Raw genomic sequence first — 15,700 nt, forward strand, 5'->3', positions numbered from 1 at the left:
TAATTGTGTGCATGTACAGTATCTCACAAAAGTGAGTTCACCCCTCACATTTTTGTAAATATTTGATTTTATCTTTTCATGTAACAACACTGAATAAATGAGACTTTGCTGCAATGTAATTAGTGAGTGTACAGCTTGTACGACACAAAATAACTCCACACAATGTCTAAACATCTGGCAACAAAAGTGAGTACACCCCTAAGTAAAAATGTAAAATTGGGCCCAAAATGTCAATATTTTATGTGGCCACCATTATTTTCAAGCACTGCTTTAACCCTCTTGGGCATGGAGTTCCCCAGAGCTTCACAGGTTGCCACTGGAGTCCTCTTCCACTCCTCCATGACGTTATCATGCTGGAAGACTTCCCTGCCGCCCAGTCTACGAAGGGAGGTGATCATGCTCTGCTTCAGTATGTCACAGTACATGTTGGCATTCATGGTTCCCTCAATGAACTGTAGCTCCCCATTGCCGGCAGCACTCATGCAGCCCCAGCCCATGACACTCCCACCACCATGCTTGACTGTAGGCAAAACAAACTTGTCTTTGCACACCCCACACACGCTTGACACCATGTGAACTAAATAAGTTTATCTTGGTCTCATCAGACCACAGGACATGGTTCCAGTAATCCATGTCCTTAGTCAGCTTGTCTTCAGCAAACTGATTGCAGGCTTTCTTGTGCAACATCTTTAGAAGAGGCTTCCTTCTGGGACGACAGCCATGCAGACCAATTTGATGCAGTGTGCGGCGTATAGTCTGAGCACTGACAGGCTGACCACCCCACCCCTTCAACCTCTGCAGCAATGCTGGCAGCACTCATATGTCTATTTCCCAAAGACAACCTCTGGATATGACGCTGAGCACGTGCACTCAACTTCTTCGGTCGACCATGGCGAGGCCTGTTCTGAGTGGAACCTGTCCTATTAAACCGCTATATGGTCTTGGCCACCGTGCTGCAGCTCAGTTTCAGGGTCTTGGCAATCTTCTTATAGCCTAGGCCATCTTTATGTAGAGCAACAATTATTTTTTTCAGATCCTCAGAGAGTTCTTTGCCATGACGTGCCATGTTGAACTTCCAGTGACCAGTATGAGGGAGTGTTAGAGCGATGACACTAAATTTAACACACCTGCTCCCCATTCACACCTGAGACCTTGTAACACTAACGAGTCACATGACACCGGGGAGGGAAAATAGCTAATTGGGCCCAATTTGGACATTTTTACTTAGGGGTGTACTCACTTTTGTTGCCAGCGGTTTAGACATTAATGGCTGTGTGTGGAGTTATTTTGAGGGGACAGCAAATTTACACTGTCATACAAGCTGTACACTCACATTGTAGCAAAGGGTCATTTCTTCAGTGCTGTCACATGAAAAGATATAATCAAATATTTACAAAAATGTGAGGGGTGTACTCACTTTTGTGAGATACTGTACATATATTAATCGCAAATACAAATATTTGCTGAGAAAGACCCTCATAAAACAATTATTCAATATATAATGATGAAATAATTATACAAAGTTATCTTTAAATTTAAAAAAAAATTATAATTATATAAATATATATATATAATAAAAAATATTCAGATAATTAAAATGCATTACATTCTTGTGGCAGAAGAGATAATCATATGGCCATACAAAAAGCGGCTTTAGAATACAATGTATTTGTTTACTACCATATTATTGAACAAAAGCCAATCATTGGCACACAGTTCACAGCAATCCATTTCACAAGTGAATTTGTCAATCAGTTGGAGATTTATTATGAGGGCTTGTTTAAGGACCCGTCAATGATCACCTGCATCAGACATTTTTTTTTTTTTTAGAAACATGCCAGGGGTATACATAGTACACAATACTACAGATATATTTTACAATAATGCCAAGACATTATATTCATTACATAGTGCAATGGTTTTCAATGTTTTGGAGTTGTTGGAGATACAAAGAGTATTTCAGTAATATTTCAAGTCTTTACAAAAAAGTGCAAATAGGGGCTTTATTAGACATAAATTTACACTTATGTATAAAAAAAAACTTAAAGAAAAATAAACTGATTAATCAGAAAATATTCAATTTTTAAATAATCAAAACTGTGGAAACCAAATAAAATGCAATTATAAAGCAAAGCAAAACTAGTTAAAATAGAGGTACGTACAAAAAACTATCCAAAATACTACAGCGTGGACACATTCCCAAAAAAAGTGAGGGGCAGATTCATCTACAGAACTACAGGAGGAGCAAAGTGGATCTATTTCACGGAGCATGTTTCTTAAATAAAGATTGACCGAGTAAAAATGGTGTAACAGTTTAAAGGACACCTCCTTAACCGTGTTGGTAATTAAATATAAGCTAAAAGACCATACGACCTGCGTCATACATGCTAGTCGCGTCTCGAGTGTGTTGAGCTTTAAAAATAAAATGTTTGTCACTGTCAAGTTAAATAAAGTTTAACACTCAATCTTTAAACATATCTTGAGATCCCCTAGTTCGCATTTGCGCTCCAAGTGTTTTGAACGCAAGAACGTAACTTATGCTTGTGTTGTGGTCACTGTATAACTGTGTGTTGCTCATACAGCTGAAATTTCACTTACTGCCCCTGGAGTAAACAGGTGGTACTACAAGCTTGCATTACTCCGGTATTTCTCCTCAGGAAAGCATTGTGATTAATTGCGTACATTTTTTTAACAAATTTTTTGTAAAATTAAATCGCACATTATTAACGCGTTAAATCGACAGCCCTAATATATAATACATACACACACACACACACACACACACACACCAGTTAGTTCCGGTCCTCAATTTTGATTGAACTAGAGACGCTTAACTGTGTGTATCACTCCGCTTGTGTTTGTGCTGTTCTAAACTAAAGTTTAAGAGCAGTGCAGATGTTGTGACATTACATATTTTAGCAGCAGGTGGAGGCAAAAGACAATATGAGCCAGTTGGTGACGTGAAGTGAGACGGTGTCTATATACACTCACCTAAAGGATTATTAGGAACACCTGTTCAATTTCTCATTAATGCAATTATCTAATCAACCAATCACATGGCAGTTGCTTCAATGCATTTAGGGGTGTGGTCCTGGTCAAGACAATCTCCTGAACTCCAAACTGAATGTCAGAATGGGAAAGAAAGGTGATTTAAGCAATTTTGAACATGGCATGGTTGTTGGTGCCAGACGGGCCGGTCTGAGTATTTCACAATCTGCTCAGTTACTGGGATTTTCACGCACAACCATTTCTAGGGTTTACAAAGAATGGTGTGAAAAGGGAAAAACATCCAGATTGCGGCAGTCCTGTGGGCGAAAATGCCTTGTTGATGCTAGAGGTCAGAGGAGAATGGGCCGACTGATTCAAGCTGATAGAAGAGCAACTTTGCCTGAAATAACCACTCGTTACAACCGAGGTATGCAGCAAAGCATTTGTGAAGCCACAACACGCACAACCTTGAGGCGGATGGGCTACAACAGCAGAAGACCCCACCGGTACCACTCATCTCCACTACAAATAGGAAAAAGAGGCTACAATTTGCAAGAGCTCACCAAAATTGGACAGTTGAAGACTGGAAAAATGTTGCCTGGTCTGATGAGTCTCGATTTCTGTTGAGACATTCAGATGGTAGAGTCAGAATTTGGCGTAAACAGAATGAGACCATGGATCCATCATGCCTTGTTACCACTGTGCAGGCTGGTGGTGGTGGTGTAATGGTGTGGGGGATGTTTTCTTGGCACACTTTAGGCCCCTTAGTGCCAATTGGGCATCATTTAAATGCCACGGCCTACCTGAGCATTGTTTCTGACCATGTCCATCCCTTTATGGCCACCATGTACCCATCCTCTGATGGCTACTTCCAGCAGGATAATGCACCATGTCACAAAGCTCGAATAATTTCAAATTGGTTTCTTGAACATGACAATGAGTTCACTGTACTAAAATGGCCCCCACAGTCACCAGATCTCAACCCAATAGAGCATCTTTGGGATGTGGTGGAACGGGAGCTTCGTGCCCTGGATGTGCATCCCACAAATCTCCATCAACTGCAAGATGCTATCCTATCAATATGGGCCAACATTTCTAAAGAATGCTTTCAGCACCTTGTTGAATCAATGCCACGTAGAATTAAGGCAGTTCTGAAGGCGAAAGTGGGTCAAACACAGTATTAGTATGGTGTTCCTAATAATCCTTTAGGTGAGTGTACAACAGCACTTCCATGATCGCTGGTATTACTACTACACTACTAAAGCAAGGAAAAAGCTTTAAACACATTTACCAACTTCAGCATTAAGGCTCATCACAGCTGAGAGACTCAGACTAATTACACAAACTCAAGGAGCATACCTTTCCACATTGGAGTTCCATTCCACTATTTTTCCACTAAGAAAATAGGATGCATTTCAACAAAATTACATTATCTTCAGAAAGCTGACTAACAGACTACAGCATCATCAACAGGTGATCGCACATGCTCAATCCTCTCTCTCTCTCTCTCTCTCTCTCAAACAAACACATCCTTGCTTCTCCAATAACACGTTAGAAACAGCCCAAGCTGTGATACTAATAGTTCTAAAGTTGTTTTTGAGAGGCTTGGGTGCATTATTTGGTTTGAAACAACAACGGCAGATTCTGATCCGTCACATAAGTAGTTCCATGCACAAATGCGTTTCTGTGACTACTCAGTTTTTCAAACATTTTTCTAAATGTACTTGTTCATTGAACTGTTGTTTTTAAGCAATATCACATGAGCAAGAGTGTGATATGGCCCTAAATCAGCACTACTGTGCAGTGCTGATGTAGGGCCATATCACACACTTGCTCGTGTGATATTGCTTAAATTATATGTTTTTTTTTTTTTAAATATCCACATTTTTAAGTTATGACATCTCTTATACATATAGATCAGGTGGGATTTATTCGAGGTCGCAGCTCTTCTGATAACATTAGGCATCTCAATATTATGTGGTCAGTGGCAAATGATCAGACTCCAGTCGTGGCCACTTGACGCTGAAAAGGTGTTTGATATGGTAGAATGGGATAATCTTTTGATGATTTTGGCAATATACGTGTTCGGGAATACTTTTATTGGATGGAATAAGTTACTTTATAGACACCCAGTAGCGGCGGTAAACAAATTGACTAATTTCATATTATTTTACTCTGGATAGGGGCACCCGGCAGGGTTGCCCTCTTTCCACATTATTGTTCTGTCTTGACCTGGAACCATTATCAGCTGCAATAAGAAGGGAAGATGATTTTCCAGGGGTGGTGGCAGGAGGTGTGGAGCACACGTTTTAGCTTTAAGCAGATTATATTTTATTATTAGTCTCTGACCCCACTAGAGCTATGCCTTGCCTCCACAGAATTATTAATTCCATTTCTAAATTCTCAGGATTAGGGCTGCAACTAATGATTATTTTGATAACCGATTAATCTAACGATTATTGCAAAGATTAATCATTAGCTCTTAACCGATTATCCCGACTTAAAATGTTGGATTAAATGTGCTAACTAACAATAAAGGACAAAATAAAAATACCTCTAAAAAGACATTCAGAATTAATGGGAAAAAAAATTTCAGTAAAGAAACCTACTGTTATCAAGTTTTTTCTCTTGTTTTCCATTTAAAATTGTCTAAAAAACAAGATACATTTAATTGAGAAGTAACATAAGATATTTAGACTTGCTTTAAGAGAAAGTATCTTAAATATACAGTAAGTGTATTTAGCATATAAGTGTATTTTTTCACTTTGTTATACTTGGGAGTGCAATAAAGAAAAAAAAATGTACTTATATTTAAGCTCTATTCTCTAAAAGCAAATCTAAATATATTATATGCTGCTTCGCGGGTGAATGCATCTTTTTTTAAAGGACTTTAGATATTTTTTAATATTTGTATTTTCAATATTATAATCAACCTTCTCAGATAATACTTGAAAATGTACATTACAAGATAAAAGAAATTGCACATTGTATTAAAAAGGAGTTTTAGACATTTATATTGGAAAACAAGCCAAAACAAAAATGTATATTGCTGTAGTGTATAATGGGGCAAAGACTACCCTCTCTCACCTTTCTTTTCACTTCAATCCATCTTTAACTCACAAAAAAAAAACCTCCCCATTAATAAAGCTGCATTCTGCCAATTTTCTTCACGATAAGAAATGCACAGTGACACATATATTATGATTCAATAAGTCGCGAGCCATCAGTTCTAATCTAGCATGTGCTGCATTAAGCATGTGCACTCTAGGGACAAGCATCCCCATGACAGAGTGTACATCAGCCGGGCGCAGTTTCAATCACTCCCCATTAGATCGGGACATTTGCGCAAACTCATAGAAGAGGTGCTGACCGCACAGACAAATGCCAGTTTGAGTTTATAGTTATTTACATGATCTGCTGCCATATTATTTGAACTTTAATAAAGCTATAACGTATTAAATATAACCGATTCAGAAATCTACATCACTTCAAGCTTGAAGTTTGGAAAGTTTAGAGTGCATCTGGACTGTAATCGGTGTAATTCTTCCTCTCCTCAGTCTTGCGGGAACTGCAGTGCTGCTCTCGCGCGCGCCATCATTAATTTAATATGATCTCATGTTATGCTAAATGAGATCAAACGACTATTCGACAGCGAAAACTTTTGTCGACAATTTGTTTTTATGGTTGACATTGTCGATAATGTTTACTAATTGTTTCAGCCCTACTCAGGATACAGAGTTAATTGGTCTAAATCCGAAGCTTTGGATCTGACAGTGTACTGCCCAGTAATGGCTTTCAGCCAGGTGCCTTCCAGTGGTCAAAACAGGGCATTAAGTAATAAGTATTTGGCCATTTTATTTCCAGCAAATTTGTCTGATTTAGTTAGTTAATTTTAAGCCCTTAATAAAAATGTTTGAGCGATGTGGGCAGGTGGGCTTCATTACATTTATCTATGATTGAGATGGTTAATGTTATTAAAATGAGTTGTATTCCAAAAGTGAACTACCTGCTACAATCTTTCCCTGTAGATGTTCCCCTCTCTTATTTCAAGCAATTTCATAGCATAGCAAAGACTTCATTTGGAATGGTAAGCATCCTAGATGACATTTTAATAAGTTAAATAGGCAGATTGACAAAGGTGGGCTAAGTCTACTATGAGTTTTAGATATTTATATTAGAAAACAAGCCAAAACAAAAACATATCTTGGTGCAGTGTAGGGCGAAGACTACCCTCTCTCACCTTTCTGTTCACTTCAATCCATCTTTACCTAAAAAAAGAAACAAACTTCCTTATTAATAAAGCTGCATATTGCCAATTTTCTTCACGATACGAAATGCACAGTGTCATATTATGATTCAATAATTCATGAGCAAATACATTAGAATCTAGGGACGACGCTTGAGGGACGAGCGTCCCCGCGACAGAATGTATCAGCCGGGTGCAGTTTCAATCTCTCCCCCTTTGATCGGGACATTTGTGCAACTCATAGAAGAGGCACTGAACTTGAATAAAGCTATAACGCATTAAATATAACTGCATTTAAGATGTAACGCCTGGGTGGTTCCTTTAAAGAGCTCTGGCTCCGCTTCTTCCATAACGATAGTGCTTCTGTATTTACTTGTTTGGAATTTTTGCATTATAATTCCCTTCATACTTTGCGATCTACATTTTCTGAAGGTTTTTGGAAAGTTTAGAGTTCATCTGGACTGTGATCAGTGTAATTCTTCCTCTCAGTCAGGCACGAACTGCAGTGCTGCTCTCACGTGTCATCATTAGAGTTAATGTGATCTCATGTTACGTTAATTGAGATCAAATAACTATTCGGCAAAACATTTTGTCGACTTTTTTTTTTTTTTATTGTTGTCGGCATTGTCGACTAATCGTTTCAGCCCTAAAGCCTATGCAAGATTGTTTTATTATTACACATTCGGTCTCCAATATTTGGCTCATTGGTTGCTTCCACCTGAGAGAGCACTTCCCTGGTTTTGTATTGAACAGGAAGTTCTTGCCCCTATTTTGCAAGCCTTTCTATCAAACTAATAGGAGAAATAAAGTTACAACCCATTATCTCACATTTGCACTTGGTATGGACAAAAGTGTCCAGAGTGTTTAATTCAGACATTTATTTTAATGTTGCCTCAAGCATATGGCTGAACCCAAAATTATGTATTGTTAAGTCCCCTTTCTGCTGATCAGAGTGGATTGTGAGGGGGGTTACTACACTCGGTGACCTACATGAGAAGTGTTGCGATCTTTTTAAAATTTGGTTCAACATTTTGGAATTCCCAGATCTCAGTTCTATAGGTATTTACAGCTGCGCCCCCTACTCTGTATTGTTTTTGGGAGTAGCATATATGTAAAAATCCATGGATTTTGGTTGAGGGCTCAGAGTTTTCTATGTGATGTCTTAGGCACTCGGGTTTCATTTTGGCGCAGACTTTGTATTTTGGGAGATGGGGCGGTCATCAATTTGGGGAACAAACATGTGGAGGATTGTGTCCTATCCAGTGTTATGGTCACCACACAGGTGATTTTGAGGGTTTGGAAGTTCGCTGGAGCACCCCCATTTCAGGAGTGGTGCTCAGAGATGGGGAGGGTGGTGGCTTTAGAAGGGTCACATAGAAGACCCCAATTCCCAAAAAGTTGGGACAGTATGAAATATGCTAATAAAAACAAAAATGAGTGATTTGTAAATTATATTCACCCTTTGCTACATTGAAGTGCTACAACTACGCCTTATGATTTTTTAACCCGTGAATTCCATTTTGTTTTCTTTTATTTACAGTAATTTCAAATCGGATGATTGCAACAATCTCCAGAAAGTTGGGACAGTTGAGCAATACTACTGTGAAACATAATGTGTGCATTCGGGCACTGAAGACACAAGTATAAGTTTAGAAAGTGAAATTTTCCCCATTCATCCATTTTGCAAGTCTTTAGCTACACAATTGTACAGGGTCTTCGTTGCCATAGTGTGCTCCATAATACCCCACACATTCTCAATTGGAGACAGTACTGCAGGCAGGCCAATCTGGCAGAAAAGAAAGGCTTGCAAAATAGGGGCAAGAACTTCCTGTTCAATACAAAACCAGGGAAGTGCTCTCTCAGGTGGAAGCAACCAATGAGACAAAATTTCTCAACAAATACATTTATTGAACACTTGACCAATCTGCACTTGTACACTTAAAAAATGTATAATGTAAAAACATATTGTATAAATAATGTATAACAAATACATTAAATAAACAAAGCAGGTGTTACGAACTGCTCCAAGACACGAAGGTTGAGATCCAAACGCAGCTTTAATTAAGGAGGAATAATTCATAGAATTATTATACATAGAAATGGCTGGCGAGATAAAATAACTTTCTCTTTATAGAAATAAATGTATTTTCTTAATTTCTCCAGCAGAACCTATAACGTCCGAGCTTACCAAAGCCAGTCCTTCACTAGCCTATAGTGCGTTGGTATCTTTTTTATTACTTATTTCTCTGTATTGAGTGACAACCCTCTCAAATATAAGGCACACAAACAGAACAAATAAAAGTCTCAGATTCACTGTATGTAATCGCAAAATTCTTGCTTACTTATTGTGACATGATGGCAACCCTTCTGCTGTGATAATGCAACTTCAACTACGCTATCCATATCCAAAGTAGCCGAACGTCATGTCAAGTTTTTTATCGAAGTTGGCAGTAACATATCAAAAGTTTTTAATTAAATATAAAGGAGTTATACAAATTTAATCCTTACCATTTTCTCCAAGGAACTTCCTTAGGCACTGGATGAGGTCTGCTCACTCTGCTGGAAAATGACTCTAGGGGCAGCGTGCGTCGAACACGTGTTCCACAACAACACTAGGCTGCCCACAGATGCGCCTGCCTAATAATCAGCTTGATATACTTGGATATTGGTCGATGCCGATTGTTAAAAAATGCAAAAAAAAAATGTAAAAAAATCGGCTGATTAATCGGTCGACCTCTATAGGAGAGTGCACTGTGTCTACACGATCTTGCGTGGGAATGCGACTGTCTTGGAGCGTCCAATATATTATGCATTTGTGCATCTTTGCGAGATAAATATACTCACGCTCTCTCCTCGGTTAGAAGACTTCGTTCGCACAGTATATTACTTGTGCTCTCTCGCTTAATGTTTGCTCGCACTAATGTTATAAATGCAGCACTGGCCCGATCAGGCAAGTGACAGTTCTAGCAAGATTTAAAAAAAAATTGCGTGAAAATCCGCTCCGGGAATTTGTACGAGCGCACCAGTGATCAAGATGGCACAGCTCACAAACATTCATCACACATGTTGCTCACATTTATTTGAGAAAATAACATTGTGTTTTTTTTTTTTTTGTTTTTTTTTAAAATATAAACAGTCACTGAAATAATGCCATATAACATACTAAACATTTGTTCACAAGACTTTTGAGAACTGGATCTTGTAGCCTAGATTTGTTGCTACAAAATGTGAAAACCATCCTGATCATTCATACAAAACAATAGTCATTTAACTTTTGTAAGACACTTTTAGTGTTAGAACGGCCATATGCGAGGAGACATGAATGACCATGAATATTTATGTGATTCACACCTGAGGCAAAGACCCCTCCCCTGGGAACAGAATAAAATGTATTATCTGAAATAGGGCATATACACAATATATATTTTTAGAATTCTTTGATGAATATAAATTTCAAAATAACAACATTTATATGAAATAGAAAGTTTTTGTAACATAAATGTCTTTACTGTCACTTTTGATCAATATAATGCATCCTTGCTGAATAAATGTATTAATTTCTTTCCACAAAAAAAAAAAAAAACAATAATAATAATAATTCTTACTGACCCCAAACTTCTGAATGGTAGTGTATAATGTTACAAAAGCTTTCCATTTCAGATAAATGGTATTATTTTAAACTTTCAATTAAAAGAATCCTGAAAAAAACATTTGTTTTTGTTTTCAACATTGATAATAATAATAATAAATGTTTCTTGAGCAGCAAATCAGCATATTAGAATGATTTCTGAAGGATCATGTGACAGTGAAGACTGGAGTAATGATGCTGAAAATTCAGCTTTACATCACAGGAATAAATAGCATTTATTTATATATTGCCTCGGGAGCATTTACCATTTGCATTGATCGCCTCGGAACATTACCGTATGAATAGCGCCCTCTGCAAGTGGGTGTGATCACATTAGGGATAATTAGCTGAGCCAGGGGAAACTGTACATCGCTTTCTTCCATACAGATTACATTGCAGGAGAATTATGAAGGGGTAAATATAAGATAACTATTTCAAAGTCTGTTGCAAGAGCCACACTTCCTGCTGCCAGTTGGTGGCGCTATGACCATGACCCACAGTAGCCAAGTCAGTCAGTCAGATAGATAGATAGATATAGATGGGCCTTAAACAGAAAATGATTAGGCTGCTTTGTTTACCCTTAAATGTGTTAGTATAAGCCACAAATAACAAATGAACCATAGATGATATTATTATTATTATAATACGGTTATTATTATTGAAACCAGGTTACCATATGGATAGGCTACCACAGTAATGCTGTAGTAAAGCCAGGGTCAATTGTATCAAAACCTTGGTTACTGACAAAAAAACAAACCAAAAAACATGGTTACTACAGTCGTGGTTACTAATACAATATTAATACAGAAAACCCATGGTAAGTTTTCATAAGGGCATCATGTATTAAAGAGGATTAAAGATCACCATCAATGTTAACAACTCTAAATTTAAATAAACCTGTAAAAATTGTCAAACAAGTCCATTATAATAAATGTCACGTCTAGGCTTGTCATTAATTAATGTGAATAACTCCAGATGCTGTTTCTCTGTCATTACCTCAGGAAAGCACTGCTTACTCTTTGAATGAGCGCTGTGACTGAAAGGGTGAGCTCTGTCTGACTAGTGTATTTTATAATTTCTGTGCGTCAAGATTAGCGAAGAATTTTTTTTTCTTCATTTAATTCTTTTTTTCCCCACTTAGAAGCTTATGAGATGCATTAATATTCATGTGAACTAAATAATAAGAGTGTCATAATTTGTCATTCTCAGCACGCAGGATGAAGATGTTCAGTAACTACTGATAAAGTATAGGCAATGTAAAGTATATGTAAAGTTAGATAGGTCTGTGTGTAATATGTTTATATATGTAGCACCGTGGTTCTGTGAGGCAAGAAATGTTGTTCCCTTGTATGTCTCTACAGTGGAATGACAATAAAGCTCACTTGACTTTAAATTCTAGTCTTGCACCGAGGGGCCGTTCACATTGAGGATGTTTAGGTGACGTCTTTGACAGCTTGTTTGTGTTTTTAGACACCATGTCAAGTTAAAAAGAACTTAAACTGCTAAACGTCTCGTCAAGACATATATGTTTTGCTCTTTGGTGGCGCTGCATGTAATTTGTGAAAAAACAAACAAATTAACCTGTTGATACACACCCGCTTTTTGAGCACAAACCATGAAAATGACATACCTGAACTTAAATGCCGTTGTATTTACTGGACCCTTTGGAGTATGGACACAGTTGTAGCATCTTAAATGGTTTATTTGGGCATTATTTCACAAGTTTCAGTATTAATATATGTTGTTATTTTTTAAAGTTAGAGAAGCTGAAGTTTATAATAATGGAAATATTTTGTGCTGAACATGCATTTATAATAAAAAAAAAAAAAAACAGAAATACAGTGTTCTCAAAGCCACAAGTCTAAAGAAGTTATGTTTAAAATTTGAAGATGATCTAACAAAAAAAATTAGGTTCCTGCAAGCTTTTTTCTCTGTAAAATCGCTAGGTGGTGTACAGAGTCAAATTAAGGCTCCGCCTTTCAAGACGACACAAAATCTGACTGCACTGTTTGGCTACTATGAATAAAACTATGCCCCATTTTTAAAAATCGACACTGGAGACAGGCTCATTTTGTTTGAGAGACTCTAATACACAACAACATATACAGTTTTACAAAATGAATGCTGCTCAGATTGCATAGTTTGTTGAAGAACGATGACGAAGGGTAATTCTTTCAGGCGAGATCTCATGTAAACAATGGAGAACATTTAAATATTTCTCAGGTTTATCATTTTTACGGACAAAAAGTGCTATTTTGATGTTTTTTAATGAATGCTTGTCATGGACAATTGACCCAACTGTGGCGAACTGGATTCACATGGCGATTGCGTTTTCATAAAAAAAAGGTATGAAGTCCCGTTTTGATATTGCATGTTTTAATTTGTACTCCTGGCATGAATAACTAAATTGCCATTTCTGGCGCATTGTTATTGTGAAAGAGATCAGATATTAATGTTGAACCCTTAGACCTTGAGATGTATAATGTTAACATTAATTACATTTATAGATTGTAAATTATATATTAAAATGTAAGCAGAGTGACTTTTTTTTACTCAAATGGTGCAAAAATGCCACTACGGAATATTACAGCCAAAAGTATAATTTACTGGTCAAAGCCAGAAATCTGTGATCTCTGACCTGATGACTTCCTCCTCTGACAAAACTTCCTCTATGGGTTGCTGTGGGGCAGCCAGCAGCGAGTCCAGGAACCGGATAGCCCCACAACGAAACAGCACCACAGGTTCACACTCAGGAGCTGAGAGCACTCGGAGCACATCAGCTGAAACCTGCAAAAAACCAGGAAATTATATCTCAACATTTGATCAAAGACAGATTAGACTGATGACAAAATGATGGCACTTATGTACACTATTCCCCAAGGATAGAGGGACGTCTACTGGGAGAGACTGTAGCAGGTAGTAACATTTTGGAATACAGTTAATTTTAATAACATTAACCTTCCCAATCATCACTAAATGTAATGAAGTCCACCTGCCAACATCACTCAAAAACCTTTTAATGAACCAAATCAGACAAATTTGCTGGGAATAAGATGCCCAAACACTTAATGCCCTTTTTGGGCCACTGGAAGGCACCTAGCTGGAAGGGCGTTACTGGACAGTATGCTGCAAAGCAAAAGCTTCGGATTTAGACCAACTGACTTTGTATCCTGAAAATTTGGAAAAGGAATTAATAATTCTGTGGAGGAAAGGCGTAGATCTAGCAGTGTCAGACAAATAATAATATATGCTTAAAGCAGAAGCTTATGCGCCACACCTCCCGCCATCACCCCTGGAAAATCATCCACCTTTCTTATCGCAGCTGCTAATGGTTCCAGGGCAAGACAGAACAATAATGGGGAAAGAGGGCAACCCTGACAAGTGCCCCTATTCAGAGTAAAATAATCTGAAATTAATCAATGTTTATTCCGCTGCTACAGGGTGTCAATAAAGTAACTTCAGAATCAGCTTTATTGCCAGGTATGTGTACACATAGGAGGAATTTGACTCAGGATTGCACATTTGCTCACGATGTGCTTACTCATACAAAAATACAATAATAAAATCAGACACAGGCTACAGTGTAGACAGATGTAAGATGTAAGTTTCTTGCATTCCTTGAATCAATCCCGTTTCTCTCATCGAATTCGCCAAATCCGGGAAAAGTTAAATATTGTGATTCTTCAAAGAAAGCTTTTTCACTATTTCTCTGGCATCATGCTCAGGAATTCCAACAATCTGTATATTGTTCCTTCGGCTTTCCAAATGTTCCAGTTTTTTCCAAAATGCCTTCCTGGTCCGTTTTGGTCGCAGGCAGATTAGCGGATAATTCCCTTTCCGATAGCTCAAGATAATTGATCCGCTTCTCAACATCTGCCAATCTTGTAACCAACTCTGAGAATTTTGCTTCCATCGCCGTAATCGATCAACGTATTCCAACGAGATCCTCCAAGTCAGGAACAACCTTTGTCAGCAACACAAACATGTTGGACAGTTGACATTGAATTTCCCCGACGGCACCATTCAAATTGAGTCCCCGGTCTGCAAGCCAATCAGAGGTTTTCATCTTGAGCACATAAGTGTCTTTTAATGTCTCCAGAGCCTGAGGATTTTGACTTTGCTATGTTTGATTCATCAGCCTCTGCGATATATCGGTCAACCACTAATGAAAGGTTCTTTCTTCTCTATGTCAGTGGCCTGCAAATACATGAGCTAGGGGTGTAATGGAATGAAGTGCTCATGGTATGATAACCTTTACAAAAAAAATACAGCGATGTTCTATTGTCATGGTATTAAGGTACCTTGCTAAAATTATTATCAGTTTAATGTTTAGTTATAAAATACATCTAATAAACAGATGAGGAAATGTTTTTACACCTTTGGCAAAAGACTTTGGCAACAGCAATCAGTCATCTGACAGGATGATGGCCCCGATGTAATGTTCGGGCAGTTTTCTGGATGGATAAATACATTGGAAATCTTTATAAAGATTTCAAGATTTATGAAAATTACATTTAATAAAAATGTCTAACTAGGGTAACCGTTCAGATATGGACTTGTTTAAGTAATTGGTTGAATTTGTAATTATGTTTGAATAATACTAATGCCTACTGAAGAATACAGAAAACTTGAAATGGACAAGGTGAGTACTTGTTAATTATGCTCTTTATTATTAATAATTCAAAATTAATAAAAGTTTTCATTTTTAGGTTCTTGACATTGTTTCCAGTACTTTCTACTATCACTGTCCATTTCTTGTTTGCCTAAAGTACTTATAAATGTGTTTTAAATAGTACTTTACAAAACACATACTATTAATATTTAACACATTGTAGACC

At 37.5% G+C, this 15,700-nt stretch overlaps 1 protein-coding gene across 2 annotated transcripts in view; it reads right to left on the reverse strand.

Moving 5' to 3' along the window:
• Nucleotides 1-15,700, reverse strand: part of nol11 (nucleolar protein 11) — a 104,096-nt gene that overhangs the window by 33,196 nt on the left and 55,200 nt on the right. For both annotated transcript variants that reach the window (XM_052130073.1, XM_052130072.1), the window contains exon 4: nt 13,501-13,649. In XM_052130073.1, the coding sequence (XP_051986033.1) occupies nt 13,501-13,649 (149 nt within the window). The remainder of the gene's footprint in view (nt 1-13,500; nt 13,650-15,700) is intronic.

This window comes from Xyrauchen texanus, chromosome 7 (genome assembly GCF_025860055.1).
Source record: "Xyrauchen texanus isolate HMW12.3.18 chromosome 7, RBS_HiC_50CHRs, whole genome shotgun sequence".
NCBI lineage: Eukaryota > Metazoa > Chordata > Actinopteri > Cypriniformes > Catostomidae > Xyrauchen > Xyrauchen texanus.